The following is a 26,024-nucleotide window of genomic DNA, read 5'->3' on the forward strand; positions in this document are numbered from 1 at the left end:
CATTTTTCTCAGTAGATGGTGGCTGAGATTAGAGACTTTGCAGTGCTACCTGTTGTGTGTTGCAGTGAATTAATGTTTGCTTTAGTTAGATGCACCCATGTACCATTTTAATGGCACATTAAATGAGGACATTGAATTCTATGAGACCACTCATGTGAATAATTGCTCAGAGGCTCATTGTCTGACCCTGAATTAATGAATTACAGTCATGTATTAGTAGAATCAGAGAAGTGAAAACAAGAACATCCCTCCATCTCTCATTAAAATTATTACAGCTTCTGAAGAGTGGATTGCCTGGCTTTTATTGTGTTTGGCCCTAAATTAAGAATTTTATAAAACTCTCTGGTTTTGGGTGGCAACTTAAGAATTGCTCAAGGTAGGGAATTCTCTGTTTATGTTTCTGTTGCTCTTAACAGTACCCCAATGGTAGAAACCTACTTTTTATAATTATTTTTTAGAAATTGAGTTAAAATATAAGACTAGGTCCTCCCTATATGCAAGAGGTCTTGATTCTTCTGAAAGTTTTTGTAAACTCAGTTATATCTTTGTCCAGAAAACATAGCTGAAATCAAATCGCAACTACTCTTATGAACTATCCTTTGATGAAAATTGTTTGTTCACCATGGAGAAGGTAGGATTTAATAAAGAAAACTTGAAGATGACACCAATTAAAAGTAATTTTTCCTTGTCATAATAATCTAGTCTTATGAAACTTTTTCCTAACAGACAGCAACATATTCATTAGTATTGTAAGAAAATAATTTCTTCCCTGCGTTTCTTATTAGGAGTGACAGGTTTCTCCTGACTTTATAGGAATCATTAGAAAAAATGAAACAAAAAATATATGAGTGAGTATGAGCTAAATAATGTTATGTATGTCAGATATGGTGACAGACATTTGAAAAGTAAACATTTTTCATTTTTATCAGACTTTCATTCTTATTCAAAATCCTCACAGTTTATTCCACATAACTTCCAAATGCTCAGAACATAGGAAATGTAGAAGTTCAGGTTTGTTAATGTAAAGCATATATGACACCATCATTAAAAGTTTGGGACATGTTCTAAAAAGGTATGGTCTACATCCCTTTTAATATCTGAAAAAGGAAAGTTTAAGAAACATGCTGTATCTAGAGAGATGTGGAGAGCTTTAGTCTCAGCGAAGAGAGCCAGAAAAGAGCAGAGTTGAAAAATAGGATCTCTGTGCTTTTCAGGGTTGGATTTGACAGTGTGTGATGTAGTGAACCTCTACTTGTTACTAAATGTTGTTTTGTTTTGCTAATACATGTATACAGCCCTAGGAATCACCAGAAAACCCAGTAATTTAGCAAGCACAACAGTGATCTCTATGAAAACATTTGGCATTTTACTAGTACTTTCATTCAGAAATAACTGCTGTATCCCAGATAATCACTGTACAGCTACTGGGATAATGTCCCCTACTTGACATACAGTCCACTAAAACTTACGTCAAAAGCATTAGCAGATTGACTGGCTTGGAATAAGAATAAAATGAGAGGGTATTAATGTTCTGCAAGGGCACAGGCTTCTCTTGCACTGTCCTGGGTGGGACAGGCTGGAAAAGAATTTAATTTCATGAACATTTCCAAGGATTCTAAGTTGTCTACTGTTCTGGTGCAGAAGAAAACAAGAGATTTCAGAAGTATTCTTGAAGAAGCCCAGGGAGAGAAGCTCTGTAGCAATTAGATGGCTGGTGGCGAGAGCTAAGGAGTGTGCAGAGTAGTGCTTGGGGCAGAGCACTGCCATAAAACTGGACTTCAAAAAATCCCCCGCAGTGGCCCAGCTGGTGATCTGTTGAATCAGGTGGGCTCACTGTTGCTGGACTAGTAGGTATTGAATGACTAAACAGAATGGAGCAGTTCCTTTCAGATCACTTGGGAGAAAATGGAAAACTTCTCCATGGAAAACTTTTTCATTGATTTTTTACCATGTCCAGTAGTAAATAGAGCCAAGAAAAAATGTTTCTATCTTGATTTATTCATAATATTTAAGAAATGTTTTCTTTAATTATTCCCCTGAACGAGCTTGTCAGCGGGAATGTTTCCTGAAAGCAATAGCTTCTAATCAATAGAAAATACAGATTTTATTATCATATGTGGATAAATGCACCATGAGTGTGATCTGAAGAATTATTCTCACCCAGGGAATAGAATAGCCTTGGTAGTACTAGACAAAGCTGGAACAAATAGCTGTTAAAACAAGTTATTTAAAAAAAAAAAAATCTGCAAAATATTTTCCAAAATTGTTCTTTCCTTTAAAGGGCAGAAATACTTAAAGATTTGAAACAGCATTAATTCCTTCAACAACTCCAGCTCAAACTGCATACTGAAATCATTATGGTGTCATTGGTGCTTTGAAGCTGACATCATCTCAGAGATTTAGAGCTGCCGCAAACAATGCATCTGTTGTTGGGAACTTTGTCTGTCTGTGAATATAACAAAATTTCTTCAGTCCTTTGAATCTGACTCGATGTATGTGGTATATATATGCTGGAAAAGGAAGAATTAAAAAAAAAAGTTATTGCTGTTTGGGCTATTTTAATGAAATGGTATTGCACCTCAATTGAAACTTGGTTTAATTATTAGATAACCAGAGAATAATTGCATAACATTAAAACATTATATTGGATAATAACCTATTATTATTTGCTATGATTAGAAGCAACAGCTAAGGGGCAGCAGATCCCACAGATCCCATTGCTAGTCATCTCCTGGTTGCATGGTGTAGGACGAAACAGAACAGCACAGATCTGGTTTGTCTGCTACTTCTGGTTTTGAATAAGGGTAGAAAGAAAGAATGAACTACCTGCTGTGGTTTGTTCATTTGCTGCGCCATCTCCATACAACTTTGAATCCAAGACAGCCACTCTTTTCCTTTGCACACTAAGGAGTTCCATGTTGCCCAGCACTGTAACAAGAGAAGGTGTAGATAGGTGCTTCTCAGCTTTCCATCTGCTTTGTTCCCTTTCCAAGAACTCAAGTGGCTGGCTGTAAGATAAAGGGGCCTCTAGTGAAATCATTATAAGGCTTCTGTAACTGACTGAGTGTAAAGACTGGGAGAGAGGAATCACTAACAGAGAGGGGAAGCAAAAGCACCTGGGCATGCTGAAAGGCAGGGGTTTCGCTAGCTGTTAGATGTCAGGGCTCAGCCGGTGGGCCAGCTGGCTGTGGGGAAGGGCAGCAGTGCAGGGAGAGCTGTGCGAAGACGTTGCCTTGCAATAGGTCACCTCTTGAGGGAACTTGCGAGGCTTTGCTGCTTCACTTGCATCTCTTCATGTCACGCATTCACAGTACACTACTTCACTAAGATTGGGAGCTACAGCCTGCTTCCAGTCCACTTTGGAGTCAATTCCATGGGGACTGCTCCACTTCTGTCACTCTTGCAGGAAAACAGCTCATGGAGAAAATCCTTGGTTGCCCTGTGACTCACATGTATTTAGTCAGCTCCTTCAGCATTTGAAAAAATCTTGTGTTGTACAAGCATGGACTAGAGGTTAGATCAGGACAGGACAGTACAGAAGTTTTCCTTCTTTAATTTTTATGATTCTGTTAACTACAGCTGTTATAAAGTTCTGATTAAATCTGGTAACTCTGCATTTGATTTTATGGAGACGCTATTTATTGATAAAGCACAGTGCAGTGTGCGAAATCTCACTGCTATTACAAGGTCTTTGAGGTCACGGTTTCTCATCATGGCATTAATAATTTGTTTTGTATTAATTATTTGTCAAATACCAATGGTTACCATCTGGATGGATAACAAAAACTGGTGTCTGTCCCATTCCCAGCAATCATACAGAAAAAAGAAATTCAAGTAGGTATCCTCCAAAGTATTTTATTCAATAATTGCTGTGATTATTCAATCATGAAGTAAAAACAGGTTTCTATTAGAGGTGCATATAGTATTGCTGATCTAGGCAGCCCCACGCTGCATAATCATGAGTACTTTTTATTTAGTGAATACCGATGTCATTTGGCAACCTTTATAAGTTTTATAAAATCTGCTAAAGTTCAAAACCATTTTAGAGAAAGGGCCAGAGTAAACATTAACAACCTCATTTGCTTAGGTTGGGTAACTTGAAAAGGCTGCATAACATCAATGAAAATGCTTTGTCAATCACATTCTACACTAGATTAGTCTTAAAGTCCAAGGAAGAATCAAAGTTCACCTAAGTATATAAACTTCTGTCTAGCACTCCCTGGTATCATTTCCAAGTTTAACAAAAAAGAAAAATGAAGGAGAAAGAACAGTCGGTAGCTATTGAGGAAATAATAGACTCCTCAAAAATAAAACTGGTGAGCAAATATTTTCTTTGTCTTTCTTCAACAGTATAAAGGTGCTAGATGGGAAATTGTGTCTTTCAGTTGCAGAGAACTAACAATGAAATACACAAACTGAGAACTCCTTAGGCCTGTTTTCTGCAGCTGGAGGTGTCTTTTGCTATCACTGCTACTGCTGTTTTGAATGTCATACAGGTGCCAGGTGAAGGCTTGTTTTCAGTATATCACACAATATAGTAGTTTGAGGCAGAAATGGGCAGTGTACAGCTCTCTTGCATGCTCTAAGTACTCTAAATAGATTGGGTATGAGTGTTTGCAATTTACCTTATGCTGTAGAAAAAGTCTTCATAGCATAGAGCATACGATACTTTGGATCAGGAGAAGAACTATGGTCTACTTTTACATAGCTGCAGCACTCAAAAGCTGTGCAAAATGCCCACATAGCTCAGATCTGTATCTAACACTCTAACGGCACAATGTCTAATAACGCTTCTCTATTTTGGGGGTAGATGTCTCTGGCTGAAGGGAGCCAGAAGACTTAAGCTTCATGCAACTGGAGTGAATTTTCTCATATTTTACTTCTTTCCTCTTTGGTTTTCTCTTTTAGAAAGGTAAATAGAGATAAATGGAAGTATTATTCCAAAATATACAGTTGTTTGTATGTAAGTACCTCTTACAAACATGGTCTTCATCTCAGAGCTTAACACATGTTGAACGAAGATAGGAGAAAAGAATAGATAAAACAAGTTTCTAATTCTCCTAATATGCACTCCTCACTAATTCTAAGCTCCTGTGCAGCAGGCTCTGCAAGCAAATTCCTGCTATTTCGGGCAACCAGGCAGATTCTGTCTTATCACAAAGCCCTGATGCGCTTGTCTCGTGTTGTTGTCTGTATACAGCAATGCCAGACCTGAGGTCCTTAGTAGATGACAGATAACAGAGAATGCTACATTAAGCTCCTTGGGGTCTGTAACTTACAGGTTATGACTGGTTCTGGACCTAAACTTTATGAATTTCTCTCAATGGCATTTACATAGGTTGAATAAAAGGTTTGTCTGCTCAGAGGCAACAACAGTGGCCACTTACTTTATTCTCCAGGCACAGTCAAGCTTCTCACTGAAAGATAAAGCTAACTTGTAGAAAACACAGAGATTTCTTGAAGGCCATTTTGAGAAATAAACTCCTGAAAAATACAATTGCTTTTCTTAGCACCTCCTTCTCCATCAGCCAAGGTCTTCTATGACCTTTACTATATACATCTACAGTAGTTTATGAAGTAGTTAATTATGCATTTATATTTACACTATAAATAACCACTTGGGAATATATCTGAAATCAACTGCTACAGAAAGGAATTCCAACCAAAAAAAACCTGCATGGTACATGTTAGTCCACCTGAAGATCAGTAAATACCTTACTGTAATGTATTCAGATACTTAGGTGATATGTGAAATGTAAGAGGATATAATATAAAGCATATTATATATATAAAATATATAATATAAATACTGGTAACAGGGGTGTCAGCTTCCATATTTAAGAGAAAATGCCCCATATTCTAATCCTGCAAAAAAGTCTGGTTTTCTCTAGTCCTTCAGCCTCAATTTTCCACTTTTCTTGTGTTTTTGTGCTGATGTTTGTTCATTGCTTTAAGAGGAAGAATTTGAATGATTTGGTATATGCATTTACATATGGTAGCCAGAGAAATAGAAGTTGGTTGGAACCAGGAATTAGTGCATTAGCTGGTGTTACTAGTGAAATAACCTTAGTAAAACAGCTAACACAGCTGTCATTTAATTGTTATATTTGGGTTTCAGACCCTGGAGGTTAGTGGGGCAGTACTCCTGTGTCATTTGATTTCCAGCTGCAAGTTGGATGATGACAGTATCACAACATCACTTCACTTTTGGTCCGTGTCTGTTACGTTGGTTTTGTAACCAGAAAAGCCAAGAACAACTAAAAACATATAATTAAGAGATGATAACTGAAAGAACAGAACTCTCCTGCAAAAGGCTGATTCTCCAGAAAATTCCTTTGCTTGGTCATATCTGATCAGACATTTATCTAGACAATGGGCTTCTATGTATATGATCAGGGCAGGAATGTACTGTAACTGCGAATATGAACAGAGTTCATTTTTCTCTGATGAATAATGAACCAGCTTGATGATCATTATTTGAAGATAAAAAATGAACCCGTTTTCATGCATAATATATAATATGTAATATAATACATCTGAACATTAAGTCCCTGGTTGAGAAGTGTGTAATTATGAACCATGTTAAAGATAAATATAGAAGGAGATACAATTTGTTCAAAAGAAAACAAGTCTGAAAAGGGAAGCATTTGCTTTTCTGCTGTTGTCTTTAGATAATAAAAAGAGGAACTGGAACATTTGGGTATTAGTTATTACTAAAGATCCTCTATTTTTAAATATAGGTATTTCGTATTGCAATTACAAAAGGACTTAAAACATTTAGCTGTGAATGGGTTCTTCTTGTTCTAGACTCTAAAACCAGTACACTATGTTTTTGACAGTTGACAGTGTAAACACATCCTTACAAAGAAAAATGATATCACAGTTTATGTTCAACTTCCTTCAAGCAACACAGCAATTACAAAAGAAAGCCGGAGGTTGAACCCCAGTCTTCTGAGTATAGGACTTGTATTGACCCACCAGATTATTCATCCTGTCTGCAATACCTTTGAATTAGATGAAAAGTCGTAATTCACTAAAACACACATTGAAGATACAAGAATTACCCCAGTTTTCCCCTTGTCAAAAATTGGAAACACCCAGTATACCAGATATTACTATTTAGAAAATGGATTTGCAATGACTGAGTTACTATATACTTACTGATCAACTCACCATTTGGCCAAATTCAGTGCACATTTTGAAGTTCATCTGTGAACTTGAAAGACTGAAAAAGTTTTCTTTACCTGTCATGATTAAACAGGAAAGAAATGACAAGGAATTAAATATGTGTTTTTTATGTTTTGTACCCCAGTAACACAAATACTAAACAAACTTCTACTTGATATGTAAAATGAACTGTGGACACAGTTCCAAATTTAGATTTCTACATTTGGGATGCATATATGGGATAATAGTATAAAAACTCTATAAAATCCCTGCTTTGATTTTTTAATCAAAATGAATAAGCAAGAACCACATTGAAATGGATGGATGCTAACATATTTTTTGTGGCTAAGAAGAAGTAGCCTCATTTTACAAAACTGTTCTTTGAAGTGATGCTATCAATTAGGTTCTTGAGAACATGATTTAAGTGGGATATATTTAGTGGGGGGAAAGAATAAAGTATTGTGCTAATATTTCACATGTGAACACTTTATTCTAGATGCAGTCTGAGCAAGCACTAATTTTTATGAAGCACCAGAAGAAATTTTCTTGCAGATATAGTGCTCAACCTTTCAGGTTAGGCAGCTTCATAGTTTCTTCTTGTGACAAGTAAAGCAGCATGTGTTATGCTTCCCTGTTATTTGAGTTTGCCAAGACTGTAGGTGCAGTACAGGCAATCTGACCATGTTTAACAGGGCCAATGATCCTCATAACTGTCTGTACTGCCCATCAACTGCTCTGGATGTATGCCATACTTCCGTTGCTGCAGGAAATATAGTCACGTAGACACACTTGGTGAGTTGCATGTCTGCAGTTATTCGCCCTGGAAAAGAGAGTAGCAAAGGAAGTTTCTGCTAGCAGGACTATTCCTGCAGCTTGCTTCCCACTTACCCTCTTTTTCATGGGCTCTTCTGACCTGGGCAGAATGAAGACCTCTGGTAGAGGCAGTATGGTCCTGACCTCTGTATTTTCTGAGGACATCTTGACCCTTCTGATCACACTTGGGCTTGTGAATGGGACTGTGAGGAAATAAGATCCTGGGAGAAATGGTAGCTGGAAATAAGCCTCTCCTAACAGGACAGTCCATCCTGCTGCCTGTTCCCAGGTCCCTCAAGGGAAAGCAGGCTAGTTGATGAATTGTTTTGACTGGTCAGGACCGGGCTTTGGTGAAAAGCTCTTGCAACCCTAGGCTTTAGCCATTTTAGGTAACCAGAACATGTAAGGTGTCTGCTCTTTAGAAATGTATGTACCCACCATCACTTCCATGATTAGTGACATCCTTTTGGATGTCTGGAGAGCTGTTTGCTACTGGAATTAGTCTTTCTAGCTAGTCCTGCAAGTCCAGGGTTTGTTGATTGCAGCCTTCTTCTATGAATGCATATTAGTAAAATGCAATATAGACTATATAGAAAGTAACTGAACGGGATTCTTTTCAGGTTAAGGGGCAAGCTAAAGAGATGATAAAGATTTTGTTAAAAGAGAAGATATTAATGAAGTGCTCCAAGAATCAATCCCAAGCCTCAGTTTATTTAATATTTTCATTAGTGACCTTGGTACAAAAAATACTTTTATGCTGATGAAATTTAGTGAGGTAGCAAAAGTAGAAAATATTGCCAATACAAAGGAGGATGAGGATATCATAGAGGAAGGATTATATGACTGTGATGACAGAATAGTATAAATGGAAGGAATGTAATAGTACTGAGTGCAAGGTCATTCATTTAAATACTAATAACAGGAATGTCTGCAGTAAGCTGAGAGCTCATTAACTGGAGATGACAGAGAAAGATCTGGTTACATTAGTTGCTCAGAGGATGACTATAAACCATCAAAATGATGGGACTGCAAAAAGGAGATAAATATGATCTTAGGATCTATCACAAGAGAGATTTCCAAGAGACACAAGAAAATATCCACTGCAGAATCCACTGGGTACAAAATTGTTAGAATGCTGTAGAAAAAAAAGGTGTCCACCCTTCAGAAAAACTAATTCAAAGCAGGAAAGGTAGAGAGAGGCCTGTTAGGACATATCATAGCATGGGACGTCTGGCTAAAGAAGCATGTCCTGTTCAACTTAGAAAACTAAAGGCTTAAGGGAGCTATGGTCACTCAAAATAATCACATGGGGATGTTAAACAATGAGCTATATAAGTTAAAGGAACACAAAACCAAAATAAAATTTGTCTAGGAATGGAAATAAAAAGAAAGCTTTTTAACAATAATTTGCCACCATTCAACTTTTGGAACATACCCAAATAAAAATATTGGAGATATGAAACCTAATAAATTTTAGACATTGGTTTATTAAATGGATTATGTGATGACATGTTAAATGAACCCAACAGCCAGGAAATGCTTTCTATCCAGACTGGGCATTACCACATTCAGCAGAATTTTTGAATTAAGAAAAATCTAGCTGACTTTTTGGAAGAGGGTTGGGCTGTTTTTTTCTAGCTGTGCAACATTGACTGTGATAGAGCCATGGTCCTTACAGACTTGAATGTTACTGTAAGACAAACACGTCATGCAAAGATTAGCCAAAATGGAAAAATATTTAAATAGTATGTGATCATGCAAGTGAACACTACCGTGACAAAGAGCTGTCTAGGGAATATAGGTGAACAGGCACAGACAACCTGTATCCATATATTTTATTATCTTATAAAGAGTCCTTCTCTTTCATTCCTGGAAGATATGGAAATGCTATTTGGTTTAAGTCTTCCTTGAAATTAAACGATATTTACCAATAGCATGCTATGCTATGGGATTTGGAATACCACATTATTTCCCTTAATGAGGCAATGCTTTTCCTGGCTTAGTAATGTTTTCCTTTAGGAAAAAAGCATAGCTTGATATTAGAGAGTGTAAATTGTGATCACAGCTGTCCATTGCTAGACATCCATGTAGGTAACAAACCCTTAATATTTGCCACACAATCCTGCCTGCATAGCAGTTCAGACCCAAGTGCTGAATATAACAAGCTCCTCCGGATGAGGCTTTTACAGTACTTGTCTTGGGCATTGCCAGCAAGCACAAGGTCACAGGCTTTTGCAAGGTGCTGCTGAGCTCAAGCCAGGCACTCGTTCAGGTAATTCAGCTGAAGTTTGCTTTTATAATTGGTCTAAGCTTCAAAGTTGAGCATCTTTCAGGACTGAGCCCCGTGAATGGAAATTCTCATGTTCCAGACTTTGCACACAGGCATTGAAGATCCCATGACATTTTATACAAAAGGAAGAACGTTAACCCCAGTGTCCTTGCCAAATGCTAACTTTGTTAATTACAGTCTGCTTTCTTTAATTCTCCTTGCAGTTTTAATTAGCTATGGTATTATTCTCTTCCTGTACCAGATTGTCACTGGTTATTCCCACTTAACCATTTGCTGCGTTAGAGGTTATTAATCTTTTGTCCAAAGCTGGCTGCATTTTAAAAGCAGGAAAACTGGCTAATTATATACTGCTATTTTTACTCTGTGTGGGCTCACCCCTTACAAGCCACTTGCATCTAAATTCTCAGACACACATACATAAATTTATGTATCATAAAAACGGAAAGGTTGGAAATTATGTGACTTACCAGGACTTCTCAGAACAACATAGGTGTGAACCAATATAGCTCATGACACCTGCAGGATAAATAGATTATTTCATGGGACTTATGAATTTTCATACCCAAATGTCTGTGTTTCCACATCTCTAAACTGAAAGCAAGAACATGCTTTTGACGCAGTGTAATCAGCTGGAGTTTTAAAGCGCTTTGGGATTCATCAGGTTTGACAGTGCTATATAATTGTAAGATCATCATTGTACACATATCATATAATTATGCCATTGCAAATGATTTGTACTCTTAGTAAGATTGCATTGGATTTTTGTAAGATTATGTCAATGTATATATTTATCTTGTAATGTAGAACTGGAAGCTATTTGAAGCCTCAGTACTGTAAAAACTTTCCCCACCTACATGACATAAGAAATAAATTACAATAAATTAAATATGGTGTATGGAGTTTTAGTGCCTATCCAAACAACTAAATGTATTTTGACACACAATTTCTATAATATATTGTGATATATATTTTGATTTTTTAATTTAAAAATCAGTTGTTTCCCAGATGTCTACATTTCTAAAAAAGCTTCCTGCTTTGACAGACAAAAAAAGTATCTTTCCTCACGTTGTATCAAAATTGGCCAATTTCTATTTTAAGATTGTTCTCAGTGTTTAGTAACATTAGCAAGGAAATTCCTTGGGATTTTTCATGCTTGATATCAATGCAGGGCAAATTCAGGTAGAGAATGTCAACAAAATATTTTGATACATTTTTGACTTTGCATTTTTAAAACTCCCCCATAATCAGAAATGTGAATATTTGTCGAGAAAGATCCAGTCTGGTTTGCTTTGTTTTTCTTATGTGATTTTTAAAATAAGAGTTTATTTGGAAATTTTCACATGAGGAGCACAGTGAGGTTTCGTGAAGGAACATACATGTGGAAAGCCTGCAAGAGTCACCCCAGGCTTCCTTTGGAGTCAGTAAGAAGAAACAGAGGTGATTCAGTTCACTTTAAGTGTCCAAGACAGGTCAGGTTAATCACCTCCTATTCTTCTCCTGATCCTAACTCCTGACATTGAGAGTTATTCCTCACAGAGTAATTCATAGCAGATTTTTCTGTGTGTCACCATTTCTGTAGGAACATAGTGACTGCCAAAGGTAGTCTAATTTACTGGTGCTTTATACCCACTTTGCCCTGCTGTAAGTGTGAAAATGCTGTGCTGGCTAACTGAGAATGAAGACAGTGTAAAAGGGAGAATACACCAGTGGCTCTATCCACAGAGAAGCCACTTGCCCATTGTAGTGGCCATTATAATGTACTTGAGATTTCTACTAAATGCACAGGAAGGAGGCAGTTGATAGTGCAATTGGAACAACCGCTTTTGTACTGAGCAGAATCACCCAGATAAATGCTGAAGGGAGACAGCAAACCTGTCTGGAAGGGATGTAGGTATGAAGAAAAGAACCTTTTTTTTGTGTGTCCTTTTTATGGCCAGATAAGCAAGCTGTTTATTCTGTTATCCAATCCTTCAGTGCAATAACTGAGATGATGACAGACTTAAAGAGGGTAAACCTACCATTCTCTATTCCCCAAGGGTACCCTACCTATGGATTATTAAAAATGGCCATATTTGTCACACCTGCGAATGTTTCAAATGGAAAGACAGATTCTGCAGCCCAGAAATTAGTGCTTTCATATAGGTAAACGAGTGAGAATTTTGTAGGATCTCTATGACAGTGCTGTTGAATAGGGTTCTTCTCTGACGTCCAAGTTCTGGAGAATAATTTAGGACAGTTAATATTAGATCAAAGTTTTTCTTTAATGGTGTGGCAGACCACTGGTTTTGACACTCTTAGTGATTAACACATATGTGAATCATTCTAATTAGTAGTAATCCTACAAATAGGATTGTAGCCATCAGTAGATGAATGACTTGGGTTTGGGTTTCATTTTCACCATCTCCACATGGACTTATGACTCTGCTTTTCTAATGACTGATAAAAATTGCCAAATGATGAGGGGAAAAATGCTGGATAAAAGATGATATGGGACATTTTGGAAAATATTTCCTGCCTTTCACTGCATCATGGAAGCATTAGTGCAGCCAGACATAGACCATGGATAGATACTCACATGCAGCCCTGGCTGTGTGGGATGACACTGCCCCAGCAGTTCTGCTGCTGGAAGGAGGCATATGAACTCTTATCACTCCAGACAACGGCAGCTGAGTTAGATGGAAGTACCTTCATCAACTGTGTAATCAAATTCAGCTGAGATGCCTACCTTTGGCTTGAAGTTGAGTTTACTCACCCTCTTTTGAACCCTCACACACTTCTGAACTTTCAGGTGTGTCGGTATTATTTTTTCATTACCAGCTAAGTTGGCCATTCATGACCTTTTGTCTTGGATTTGGGTCTTGTCATTTGAATTCACCTCTTTGTGAACAGACTATAGAAATTTAACTATATTTTGAGGATAAAGATTAATTACTGCTTGAAAATTAGAAGTAATCATTGATAGTAATCATTCCCTCAGCAAGTTTCCAGACGACACCAAGTTGGGAGGGAGTGTTGATCTGCTTGAGGGTAGGAAGGCTCTGCAGAGGGATCTGGACAGGCTGGATCGATGGGCTGAGGCCAACCAGATGAAGTTCAATAAGGCCAAGTGCCGGGTCCTGCACTTGGGTCACAACAACCCCAGGCAACGCTACAGGCTTGGGGATGAGTGGCTGGAAAGCTCCCCCGCAGAAAAGGACCTGGGGGTGTTGATTGACAGCTGGCTGAATATGAGCCAGCAGTGTGCCCAGGTGGCCAAGAAGGCCAACGGCATCCTGGCCTGTATCAGAAATAGTGTGGCCAGCAGGAGTAGGAAGGCGATCGTGGCCCTGTACTTGCCACTGGTGAGGCCGCACCTCGAATAGTGTGTTCAGTTTTGGGCCCCTCATTATAAGAAACATATTGAGGTGCTGGAGCGTGTCCAGAGAAGGGCGACGAAGCTGGTGAGGGGTCTGGAGCACAAGTCTTATGAGGAGCGGCTGAGGGAGCTGGGGTTGTTCAGCCTGGAGAAGAGGAGGCTGAGGGGAGACCTCATCGCTCTCTACAACTACCTGAAAGGGGGTTGCAGAGAGGTGGGTGTTGGTCTCTTCTCCCAAGTGACTAGTGACAGGACTAGAGGAAATGCCCTCAAGTTGCGCCAGGGGAGGTTCAGGCTAGATATTAGGAAAAAGTTCTTTACTGAGAGAGTAGTGAAACATTGGAATAGGCTGCCCAGGGAGGTGGTAGAGTCACCCTCCCTGGAGGTATTCAAGGAGCGTGTGGATGTGGCATTGTGGGATGTAGCTTGATGGACATGGTGCTGTGTGGTGTTGGGTGGGTTGGTTTTTGGTGTGTTGTGGCTTGTTGTTGTTGTGAGGTGGTTTTTTGTTTTTTTTTTTTTTTTTTTTTTTCAGGTTGGACTTGATGATCTTACAGGTCTTTTCCAACCGTAGTGATTCTGTGATTCTGCGATGTATCTCATGCGTTTGTGTCAAACTGTGATTTACAATTCTGATTTTTTCATGAATGTTATTGATAATCTTATAACTTAAAAAGATTGCCACAAGTTTCATGCAAGTTATTGAAATCACGTACACAGCTGGGTGAAATATGTAAAGTATGACAGATATGCATTTCTCATTTTCTGGATTATTTATTAGATTATATTCTTTTTCAGTGGTTACTATTTCCTAGCATTTCACAAAAACAGTAGCCTAAACCACATAACAACCTTATCCAAAGTCCGCTGGAATAAATGTAGGAGTCACATTGACTCTTAATTTTTTATATCAGCACTAAATATGAAAATTCTCTTTTCATATCATTACAATAAGCCAAATTAATTTACATGAATGTAGGAAGCCATTAAATATGTGTCTAGAGCTAATACAAGTTCACTCTTGTAATATAGTTACACTATCCCTGGAACAAAGAAAGTGCAAAGTTAAAGCTGCAGTGAGTTCTGTAATACTTGTCAGTTTACCACTCAGGAATGAAATAAAGGTGCTTAAAGTGTGAATGCGCTTAGCGTTCAAATCCTGCATATTAAACATAGCTTGTTCTTGAGTAATACTCAACTGAATTCCAAACATATTTTTAAAAAATATTTTCATTGAGAGATCAAATATGTAAGCAGATTTTCAAAACTGACTTGGTGTTGTGATTTCTAATGGTATTTAAGAATTGTCAGTTCCCCTAAATAATAAACCTCTACAAATTACTTTAAAAATGAGCATGTTATTTATGTGTATTCAAAAAGAATCCTGATTGCTTCATTCCATTGTGGGTTATACAACTAGGAGAATTTAACACTAACTAGGTTCTCAGATAATTTAGTAACTTTATTAGCTAATTTAGTAAAATTATTATTTAAAAAACCTGCTTATTTACAATTTCATAGTTAATATAAAAATATAGCAAGCACAGCCATGGAACAATTTTACACTGAACAAGTCACTGGGAAAGTGTCGCCATTCAGAATAACTTGTGGTGAAGTTCACATTCTCTACAAGGAGAGAAATGATCAGTCTAAAAAAAGCTGGTTCCCAGTAGAGCTTTGGTTGGTGTCTTGCTGTCCTGACTGAAAAATTCCAGGTTGTTTCAGGATCCGTGGGTGCAGTTCTGTAAAAACTTGTCTATAAAAAGCAATTTTCTTAAATAACTCCTAATTTCCTTTCATGATTTTCTGTCTCAAGTCAGTAGTTTTACTCACGATTTTCCTCACTTTTTTCACCCGCTTTTTCTTCCTTCTTGTTTCTTGGCCAAGTGGACCCAAACTCAATGTCTGAGTCCTGTATATTGGCCCTGAAAGAAAAAAAAAAATGTCTGCACAAACTTTGTATGCATGATAAAATGAAAAAAGAAAAGTTGCTCTTATTACCTTAGAAGGCAATAATAATGAAAACCTTTTTTGTGATCCTGGACTTGGACTCTTTTTATACAGCTGTTTTCACATGAACCTACAGAAATATATAAGATAATGATCAATGCTGAATGGTTGATTACATGGTCATAGAAACTGAGCAAAGCCTGAATTGTTCTTTGATAAACTTCTACATATTTTACAGTTATTTCATAGAATCATAGAATCATAGACTGGTTTGGGTTGGAAGGGACCTTAAAGTTCATCTAGTTTCAACCCCCCTGCCATGGGCAGGGACACCTTCCACTAGACCAGGTTGCTCAAAGCCCTGTCCAACCTGGCCTTGAACACTTCCAGGGATGGGGCATCCACAACTTCTCTGGGCAGCCTGTTCCAGTGCCTCACCACCCTCATGGTTAAGAATTTCTTCCTTATATCTAATCTAAATCTACCCTCTTTCAGCTTAAAGCCATCACCGCTTGTCCTGTCACTACATGCCCTTGTAAAAAGTCCCTCTCCAGCTTTCTTGTAGGCCCCCTTCAGGTACTGGAAGGTTGCTATAAGGTCTCCCCAGAGCCTTCTCTTCTCCAGGCTGAACAACCCCAACTCTCTCAGCCTGTCCTCATAGGAGAGGTGCTCCAGCCCTCTGATCATCTTTGTGACCCTCCTCTGGACTCACTCCAACAGGTCCATGTCCTTCTTATGTTGGGGACCCCAGAGCTGGGTGCAGTACTCCAGGTGGGGTCTCACGAGAGCAGAGTAGAGGGGGAGAATCACCTCCCTCAAAATATTTTACGTATTTTAGATGTGTAAAATTATTCAAGTAAAAGTTATGTCTAGAATCTATAGAAACATAATTTAGCCCTACTTCTCTTTAAGTACATTCTATGGGTTTATTTAAATAATAATATATTACATTTTGGAAGGTAATAAGGATAATGGTATACGTGATCATATATGTTATGCATGTTAAAAGCATTATCTAGTCTATCCTGACAACAGCACAGTTTCTTTCCTTAAAGCATATTCTTTGATGTTCTGTCCACTCTAATTCTAACTATTGCATCTAACTGGGTCACTAAATCTTTATATTGTTAAACCAGGCACAGTATGAAGTACCAGTTCAGAGTTTAGTGATGTGGTTAAAAAACCACTGGGGAGTGGTTGAAAATCAGCAATGTTATTTTTACTTTCAACATAATTCATGTTTGAAGTGCAGTAGTGGTAATCCTGTTATTGGAAAATACTGGATAGCAGTAATTAAAAAGCAGGCACTGGGGGCCATATCCTGCCATCACTCTGCATCTGAAACTCACACAAACGGCGCTTAGAAAGCTGCTTGCGGAACAGTGGCAGACTGTGACCCTTCACTTTCAACTTTACTTAATACTATGTAACGGCAAAATTTCCCTTTAGACACATATTCACAGATCCTTCTAAGGAACACCAGACTCGTATTCGAAGAAGTTTGCTCTTTGAATTATGTCTTTTTAATCTTTTAAGTCTTTAACTTATTTTAATTTTTTTTTCTTATTCTTCTTTCCTCCCCCTACCCCTCAAGCTATCTAGCAGCATTTTGGATATATATAACAGTGACCAGGGAATGGCACCAGCTAATATGGGTCTCACAAATGCTTCTTGCCCAGCTAATCTACCAGTAAAAAGGGAACTCACAGGTAAAAGAACTCTGAGGTTTTAGTATTTTATAATTTCAGAAGTGATGGTGTTTCTTTTAAAAGTTGAATAAATCTTACCCCATGAAATAGATGTCCATAATTAAATTCCTGAGAATTTTGCAGTTTGTAGTTTCATTCAAGGAAAAGAACAAAGACCAAGGAGAAATGTTTTCTTTCTTTTCTTTTTAGCATTCAGAATCCATGTTTGCCCCCTGTTTTTTATGAACATCATGCTTCTAATAAACCTAATTATTTTAGGAAACATAGTGGATTCTTCCACATGTTGGCTCCTGATCAACGGTATAAATAAATTATCATCCATTAAATTTGTTCCAGGGTAGAACAAATGGTTCTTTTAAAACCTTACAATAAGACTATTCAAGGTAAATCTATATTCGTGGATTAACTACTTTAAAAGTTACATTCAATTAATCCAAAGAATGCTAACAACCATGTACAGTTTATTAGTGTCACTCAGAGGAAACAGTGAATTTGTTCAATATCTTACAAATCTGATTAACTCTTGCATTATGGGATATACAAATCCATATTCACATTAGTGTATTGTAAGTTTTATCCTGATGTAAAATACAGCAAATTGGAGAAAAATACCCCTCCATAACATTTCTATGTTCTTAAATAAAAAATGTGCAATGAAAAAATCTTAAGCAACCTGCCAGACTTGCTCAAAAATATAGTACTGGTACAATATAGATTTGCTTATGTTCTTGTTTAATGATGAAAAGATTAATGAAGTAAAAAGACTAGAAGGCTGCTATTTGTGACGAGAGGCCATTTTGAAAAGGTGAAAGAAGTACTGGAATTGCAACTTAAGGACTGTTTTAATAAATGTTACTTTCTGTCAGAAGCAGATACACGAGCAATGGCAAAGGAGAGACAAAAAAAGGATAACCACAATCTCAGTAAGTATATGTTCACCTTCCATCTCATTAAACGAAATGTATGGGGAATGCAGAAATAATATACATTAGCTACCAAATCTCTGCTCTTTTAGATCAGCACCTTACCAGGGTAATAAAATTGAACTCAGTCTGCAAACACAGCCAACCACACAGTCTTCTTCCCTAAAATTAACTTCTGTCTTTGACTTTTATCTTTCAAAATACTTACCATATTGTAATGAATTTCTTTGCATATCATCTCCTGCTACTACATTTTTATTCTATAGTTGTACGTGTATCCTGCACAGTTTACTTGATGTTGTTTCCAAGAATTACAGTGCAGAACAGACAAGAAAGTAGGCAGCCGATGAAAGAAACAACAGTGAAAATCCAGTCTTCACACCTTCCTTACTGAAGCACCCAAGTGAGAGGATGTATCTCTCTATGGGTGATGGGAAGGAAAAAAAAAATTACAGAGGATATCAGACACTTCTAAATGTTAGTTAAGCACTTAAAGTTGTGGAAACCGTATGTCACAAAAGGAGGTATGGGCAGGACTGGATAAGACTCACAGTGCTCTGATTCTGCTCTGATACACAAGCCCCGTAACTTCTGTAGGCTGGGATACACTTGTTTCCTTTATGAAGAACAGTGCAGCCATGTACAGATGTTAGGCATTTCAGTGCTAGAGGAATAGTCTTCTGTAGTTTGGGCTTAGAACATAGTGAAATTCATAGTTCAGTGTCTAAATATTAAACTTAGAAAAATAAACAACATTTTGGTTTATCCAAAATAGAAGAAAAATCGGTTTTACTGCTGAAAGAAAATTGCCTATAAAATTAGGCAATTTTTCCCTCTAAAGAGTAGTTTGAAACAAAAAACCTGAAGGATTCTTTTTGGAAAAAGTTGAATACAGCAATTACATTTTCCAGTTCTCCTTTCCACTTTTTCCAACAGAAATAGTCTGGGACTTGGGCTCGATGATCCTTATAAGCCCCTTCCAACTTGAGATATTCTATGATTCTATGAATTTAAACCTAATTGGTAATTAGTTAATACCCACTATTTATATCTTTGTTCTCTTATTTATATCTTTGTTCTCTGGCTGTTCCATTAATCTTAGAGGTATTTATGACTACTTCCATGAAATTACGTACCTGGAAGTATACATCCACTGGTACAATGTGTTAGCAACCACTGTGGACAGCTTTCTGCTACTTAGACTTTCCAGAAGGCATCCTTATTTCTGTCTGTATGTTTTTGTGGATTACAGACAGACCATGTCGATTTTTAGGCCTGTTGCTAGTACATCTTCTCTGAAGCGCCAGTGCAGCTGCTGCCTGTCTTGTTTGGGCAGGAATGGGGTGTTTTTGCTGGACTAGGAAAGGTGGTGGGTGGGAGTTGTCTGGAACTGCGAGAAGGAAAAAGACAGGCACAGGCATACATTAGGGATGCCAGGACCTACCGTTGCCTCCATTGTTTATTTTGGCTCTGAGATCATCCTTCCTGAACACAGAAGACATATCTGAGAACTGTCCCTCACCACTGGCAACTGAGCTGAAGGCTGCATGCCAGGATGATAACATGCAGACCTGCAACATTTCTTCTGTTTTGGCTCCAGTTGTATACTTCAGAGCTCATAGTCTCTCTGGAGATAGCTCTACTGTTTGATGGCTTGGACGTATTAATGCATCACATATAAAGGCTTTATATGTGTGATTTACTCTTTTATGAGTACCAGTTTTTTTTAGAGATGGTCTGAAAAAGCAGGTTTTTTGACTTTTACAAACATTCATGTTTCAGGTAAAGTTAAGATCCACGTTTTACAGAAATGTTCTTGTATCTCCTCATACCAAGCAGAAACTAGAAAAAAATTCCTTTTGAAAGATTGGATCCTCAATGAAATCATGAAAAGGGATTCAGATCTAAGAAATGGAACCCCTTCTTCTTGTAACAGCAACAGTTTAAACCATTACTAAATGTAGTTTGCTTTCGGTTTTGTGTTTTGGGGTTTTTTTTTTTCCAAACAAATAATTAATGGTGTAATATTTGTTTGCTATATGGTCATCCTGGCCATGTAGTTTAAAAGTTAATTTTCTGGTTTGGCTTTGGTATAATTTAGTACTTGAAATATTAATGGTAACTCAGGATACAACTGGAACTGCAACAGACATCAGTCAGGAAAATTCTATTGAAACACTTTTCCAAGCTTCAAAATTTTCCCCCTAATTCACTAGCATTATCATTTGGAGTTTCTATTCAGGAAAGAACTACAAAAACAGAAAAAAAAATATTTTAAGTGTCCACTTGTAAAGAAAATTTTTTCTTTGCCTTGTTTTCTAGCCAATGTTTAGTTGACTACTTTTTGATGAGTCTCTTGCAGAGCTTTTCCATGCTGTAAATATTAATTAAACAATTGCTATTATGCCATATGACTATATAGTTAATGCACATTCTTTAATTCTTTTTGCCATGCCATTGTTTTGCCAACATAACTGAAATACCTCTTTTAAACTGCTCAGTTGCTATGTGCTTACGCACGCTGTGTTCTCCTGCAAGATCCAGCACATTCATGCCAATGGGATGCAAAGTGTCACTTAACAGTACACTCAGAAGGATTATAACCCTGTCTCCTGAATATGTGAATCATGACTACAAAACCTGAGATGCTTTAATCTGTTGAGTGAAATTCCTGTTTCTAGACAAAGACAAGATAATATGTCTCAGCAAGGCAGAGTACTTCACCAGGGTAAATAATAACACCTAGGGAGTTCCCTGAGCTGGAATCAGCTAGGGAGGAAATAGCTGACTGCTGCACAGATCTAAGAGCCTCACACAGACAGGAATTAAAAAAACCTTTAGGTACTGGAGGAAGTAAGGAACTGAAAATGATCTATGTGGTGGGGCCGAGACTGAAAGCGATATGCTTGTGACTGTGAGAAGGCAGAAGTCAGCCTAGGAAGACCCACCAGGCTTCCCTTGACTGCACACTTCTAATTTAGCTCTACCAGGCTCTAAGGACTGGCTTTTTATACTTATATTCAAAATTAGGACATTGAGCTTTAAGTGCACATCTCCATACATGGATGAGGGGAGCATATATCCATGCTCTAGGCTGCCCTACATGGGTCAGCTCTGGTCTGACAGAGTATAGTGGCATTAGCATATCAAGCCCAAGGTGACGTCTTCCAAGAAGGAAGGGATAACAGAAATGGCTCAATGCAATGCTAGTGATGTACCAAAGCTAAGTCTTGTCCCTTCAATGAGGTTTGGATTGAGTCAAAGTACCACATGGAGGGAGTGGACAAAAGTGCAAGATCACGCCAGTAGAACATCACTGTTGGTTTCTGACAGCTAACAGCACCACAATGGGACTCCTGTGGCATTTGTCCTTCCTCCTCAAAACATTTTTTTCTGGTAGAAAAATAACTTTTTGACATTTGTACAGGATTTCTACATTGTCTTTCAGTCTTGTCATAACTAGGCTACCCAGGAGATGGCTATATACAAGAAATCCCCCAAAGCGATGAGATGTCCTTCAGGCCTATCCACTAGAAAATGTGAGATTTCTGCATGTAAAAACAGCTGGAGAAAAACTGGTGAGAAAGCAGAGGAGAATCTTCTCTAAATAGGTGAAATGGGAAGTAGGAAGTTGACAAACCCTTTGTGCAGAGAAGGGGCACACACTTCAGTCTGGATACCAGTCCAATGCTGATAAAGTGGACTGAGAGCACAGAGAGGGGGAACTGATTTTAAGATACTTATCTTTTCTTTTTTCTTTCTAACTGAACTGCAAGTAAACCAAAATATCACAAATAGTTTGTCTTAGGAGAAGCATAAATTTAAATCCAGAATTTTTTTTTATTATTGTTTAAATGAGGTTTTTCTTCATTTTCTGGGTGATTTAAAAGTTATTGTAAATACACTTGTGCTGGGGATGAAGTGTTTCTGGTACACAGTCTTTCTCACTTTCAGTGAAGGGTTATGGTTGCAGTTATGTCCCATCCATGGTTTGCAATGCAGATAACAGTAGATAAGGGACAACAAAGCTGTTAACCACGATCTGTAGCAGGAGTTGTGTCAAAATATAAAACGTTGGATGAGTTGTCTTGTGTCCCTGTTGAAGTCATCACCAAACTCCACTAAGCTGAAAACTCCATTGTGTGGGGGCAGAGTGGAGAAAGGATAAACAAACATCAGAAAAAAAAGAAGTGTTAGCTCACATTTAGACAGTATGTGACTATTTCAATCTCTAGGACTCTAGTTGTAAATGGGGAGAAACCTACAGGTAGGGTAAGATACTGAGATGGTAGTAATCATGGAGTTTGTCCTAGGAGTAAGTCAGAGACAGGTAAGAGATCGTGTTGGGACTTCCACTTGAGGAAGACATTTTCTGTACATTGACTGACTTATTTTTAAGTAATTAAAATGTTTTACATTGGATTTCTCCAAGAGTATTTCACCATAAAAATAATAACTGTTTCTTTTTAACAGTTGAGAGAAGAAGAAGGTATAATATTAATTACCGAATCAAGGAGCTTGGCACACTCATCCCCAAGTCTAATGATCCGTGAGTTCAACAGTCTTTCCTATAATAATGTTTATAGTTTAAGTACAGGAAAAAAAAGACAGTTGCGTATACTGGCTACAGGATTGAGTAATGGGATACAAAATCTTCCATGCCGGGTCACTGGCTCAGATCAGGCTGTTAAAGTAACAAACCTTTGACAGATTTTTGGTGCCTATTGGGAAAACTTACGTGAAAGGATAATAAAACAAAAGCAATTCCAGGGCATTTAACAGAGACTGCCACATCAGGGGAAAAAGAACCAAAAACCAAACAAAACCAGAATGAAGATAAGCCAAACAACAGAAAGTCCAGCTCTCTGTCCCTGGGAGCAATTGTGTGCTGCCTCTGGAGAAGGAAGGAGTGATGCTTTCAGTCCTTGCCATGGGCCCTCTAGTGGGATAAAACAAAATGCACATTGTCACTGTCTGCCCTTTGCCTAAGAAAAAAAACAATCAGCTTAAGAGTCTGTAGACTGAGCATTTTTCAAAAGTCCTCCACTCAGTGCAGGGAAAACAACAGTCCTAAAATGTAAGGTTAAAAATAGTAATTGCTGTAATTGCTATAATAACAGCATTTTATACTAATGCATATACTTACAGCAACACAAAATGCATATTGCTTAAACTATACGTGCATTCCCTTAAAGCTTATATTGGTCATCAATATGAAAAAAGCCGCCTTGGTAGGAAAGCCTATTGCAGGATTAGCAATAACAGTTCAGTGTGATATTTAATGCTGAACTTTAGCCTTAGATTTCTCATGTCACTCAGGGAAGCCTTAAGACCATGCACTAGCATGATTGTGACTTGCATAAAATTGATTATACAGATTTTGTCTTTATCATTTGCATGTCAATACAGATCTGCATGATACTTCAAATGAAAACATCTATTGATATTTTAGCCTATTTTTTTTTTCCTTAGGACTAAGAAACTTTTGATTATATTAAGGATTTCTATAGCAATATAAAGCTGTGTGAGAATTACATAAGTACAAGGTTGGCATAACAAGCCACTTGGAGTGAAATCACCAGAGAGAAAGTTAACATACCGCATCCATTTTAGAGAATTCATGAGCTCTGATCCTTCTACAGCATCCACCCAAGATTAGAGAAATGGGCATGTTCTTGTTATTAATATAGAATTAGGTATTACAGCTGAGTTAAAATAAGAATTGCTTTAAGTACTTAAATAAAGTTTTGGCCACATGTGATCCATTGCAAACACGGATTCGTAGAAGAGTTTTAATTTTGCTGGTGCATCTTTCAGTATTCAAGACCATTTGGGCAAATAATTGAAAGATTTCTCAGAAAAACAGTGGATGGCACTGTTGGTTTGCAGCTATAAAGCAATAATGGAAGCAAGTTATACTGCGACTAGAAATGGGCATGAGGTGCAAATTCCAGTTGTGATTTTTGATCGCCTACAGAGGTTTTTCAACGACATGTTTTGGTCTGGATTCAGGTTTGGTTTATGAACTTATTCAAAACATTAATACCTAGAGCAATCACTTAAGCTCTTCTTAAAATGAATGATCTGGACCTGTAATTTTGCTCCAATAAGTGGATGATGGATTTTACCCACAGATTTTGGTGTTGTTGCCTGATGAAAAAGTTTCAGGTATAGATCATGAAGGCATCGCCTTTTCTTGTTTTAGTCTGCAAACCTGTGACTGAGTTCAACAGTGTGACAGTCCCAAAGTGGCTTATGTTTACAAAAGCACGAGGTGGACTTAAGTGTTTCATGTTCTGAGGACTGCTGTCTTCAAAAGGCTGGTAATCAGTACTCCTTTTGAAAATAGGCCTATTTAAAATCTTTCAAGTTGGTGTTAAGAAAAAAGAGGCATCAAAAGGTGCAGGACACTTTTGAAAAATGAGGCTACAACATAACTTTGCTATAACTTGGTGCCAGGTTAAATTAAGCCAAAGAAGTGTAAACACAATTTTTTTATATTTGTAGGTAGAAATACATTAATTTGACCATGTTGTTTTGTTGGCTGAGCAGATCAGGATTATTATTTCTTTCTGGTATGTTGCCAAATCATAACTCAGTGTCCTCACTCTCTCTTTCAGTTCTTGCTTTTTCCTTCATAACACCTTACTGTGCCCCCAATCTGCCCTCTTCTTCTTTGAAAGAAAGAGATGTATCATCTCGTACAATACTTTATCTGTAACATTTCATCACACATAGCATTTTCACCTCATATATTGATTTTAGAAGATTCTTCTTATAGTGGGAACTTAGCTGTAAAAGGAGAAACTTTACTGATGCTTGGACTAATGACAGTGAAGCAAATCAGCCTTTGCATTGAAGAGCAAATACTACTACAACTAAGCCATTGTGGTTAGCATGCCTGTCCCAGATGGCTTGCTTCAAGAAGATTGCATTCAGACTCAGGAACAGAAAAGAACTTTTTTCATGCTATTTGGAAACCTTTTATGATTTATATTTCTTAGAAGTGGTGTGTGGGGTTTTTATTTCACTTTTGTTTTGTTAGTTATATAGTGAACTTGTTTGGCTCCTGCAGAGCTTCCGCAGGGACTTTCTTTTGACTGGCTTAAACCCCTATTCTTTTCACTTTTTTTCCTTTTAATTTAATGATGAAAAGTGTGGATTACATTGCTTAAATGAATGGGTGTTTTAAGTTCACTTCATCAGCATTAGAAAATGGAGATAAGTATAAGTTGCAAAGAACTTTGACTCTTTTGTTTAATTTTCAATGCTTAGATATCCAAGTGGTAGATGATTCAGAAATGCAAAACAGTTATACAGAATAATTCAAATATAGATTAAAAAAGGCCCAAAATACGCAGTCATACCTTGCTGAAAAACTCATAACCTGCTCCTTTAAATATATCTACCTTTCCATTCACGGTTCTTTGGTGTTCAGCCTTTCAGAACCCAGTTTTAGGTGGTTAACAGGACTTCATGTTGTGATAGAGTCTGAAAATGCCTATGCAAGAACTGTTTTTTGGTAGCTGGACAAGAATTGCCAGAAATACTAAGAAAAAAACCCTTTCCTTTAAGAATTCTAGTCATCTTATGGAACCAGGATGTTAAGAGAACCACTGAGGATTTGGGCAGAATTAGTGGGTTGCTCTCACTCTCTCTCTGCTCTCTGCATATGCCTGTGCCTGACCTTCTGTCTGTTGTCTGTGGACAGACCCACTAACAGTCATCATGGTCATGTTTCTTGTAAAGGAAAAGCTTGTGTACACTCATGCTATTATAAAATGGAAACTTCCTGCCCCTTTTGGAAGAATATACTT

At 37.6% G+C, this 26,024-nt stretch overlaps 1 protein-coding gene across 1 annotated transcript in view; it reads left to right on the forward strand.

The window, feature by feature from the left end:
• The window catches only part of TFEC (transcription factor EC), a 97,720-nt gene that overhangs the window by 65,391 nt on the left and 6,305 nt on the right, over positions 1-26,024 (forward strand). Inside the window, exons 4-6 of the mRNA XM_059816546.1 lie at positions 17,170-17,284; positions 18,151-18,207; positions 22,681-22,756. Coding sequence (XP_059672529.1) covers positions 17,170-17,284; positions 18,151-18,207; positions 22,681-22,756 — 248 coding nt within the window. The remainder of the gene's footprint in view (positions 1-17,169; positions 17,285-18,150; positions 18,208-22,680; positions 22,757-26,024) is intronic.

The sequence above is a fragment of the Gavia stellata genome, chromosome 4, assembly GCF_030936135.1.
Source record: "Gavia stellata isolate bGavSte3 chromosome 4, bGavSte3.hap2, whole genome shotgun sequence".
Lineage (NCBI taxonomy): Eukaryota > Metazoa > Chordata > Aves > Gaviiformes > Gaviidae > Gavia > Gavia stellata.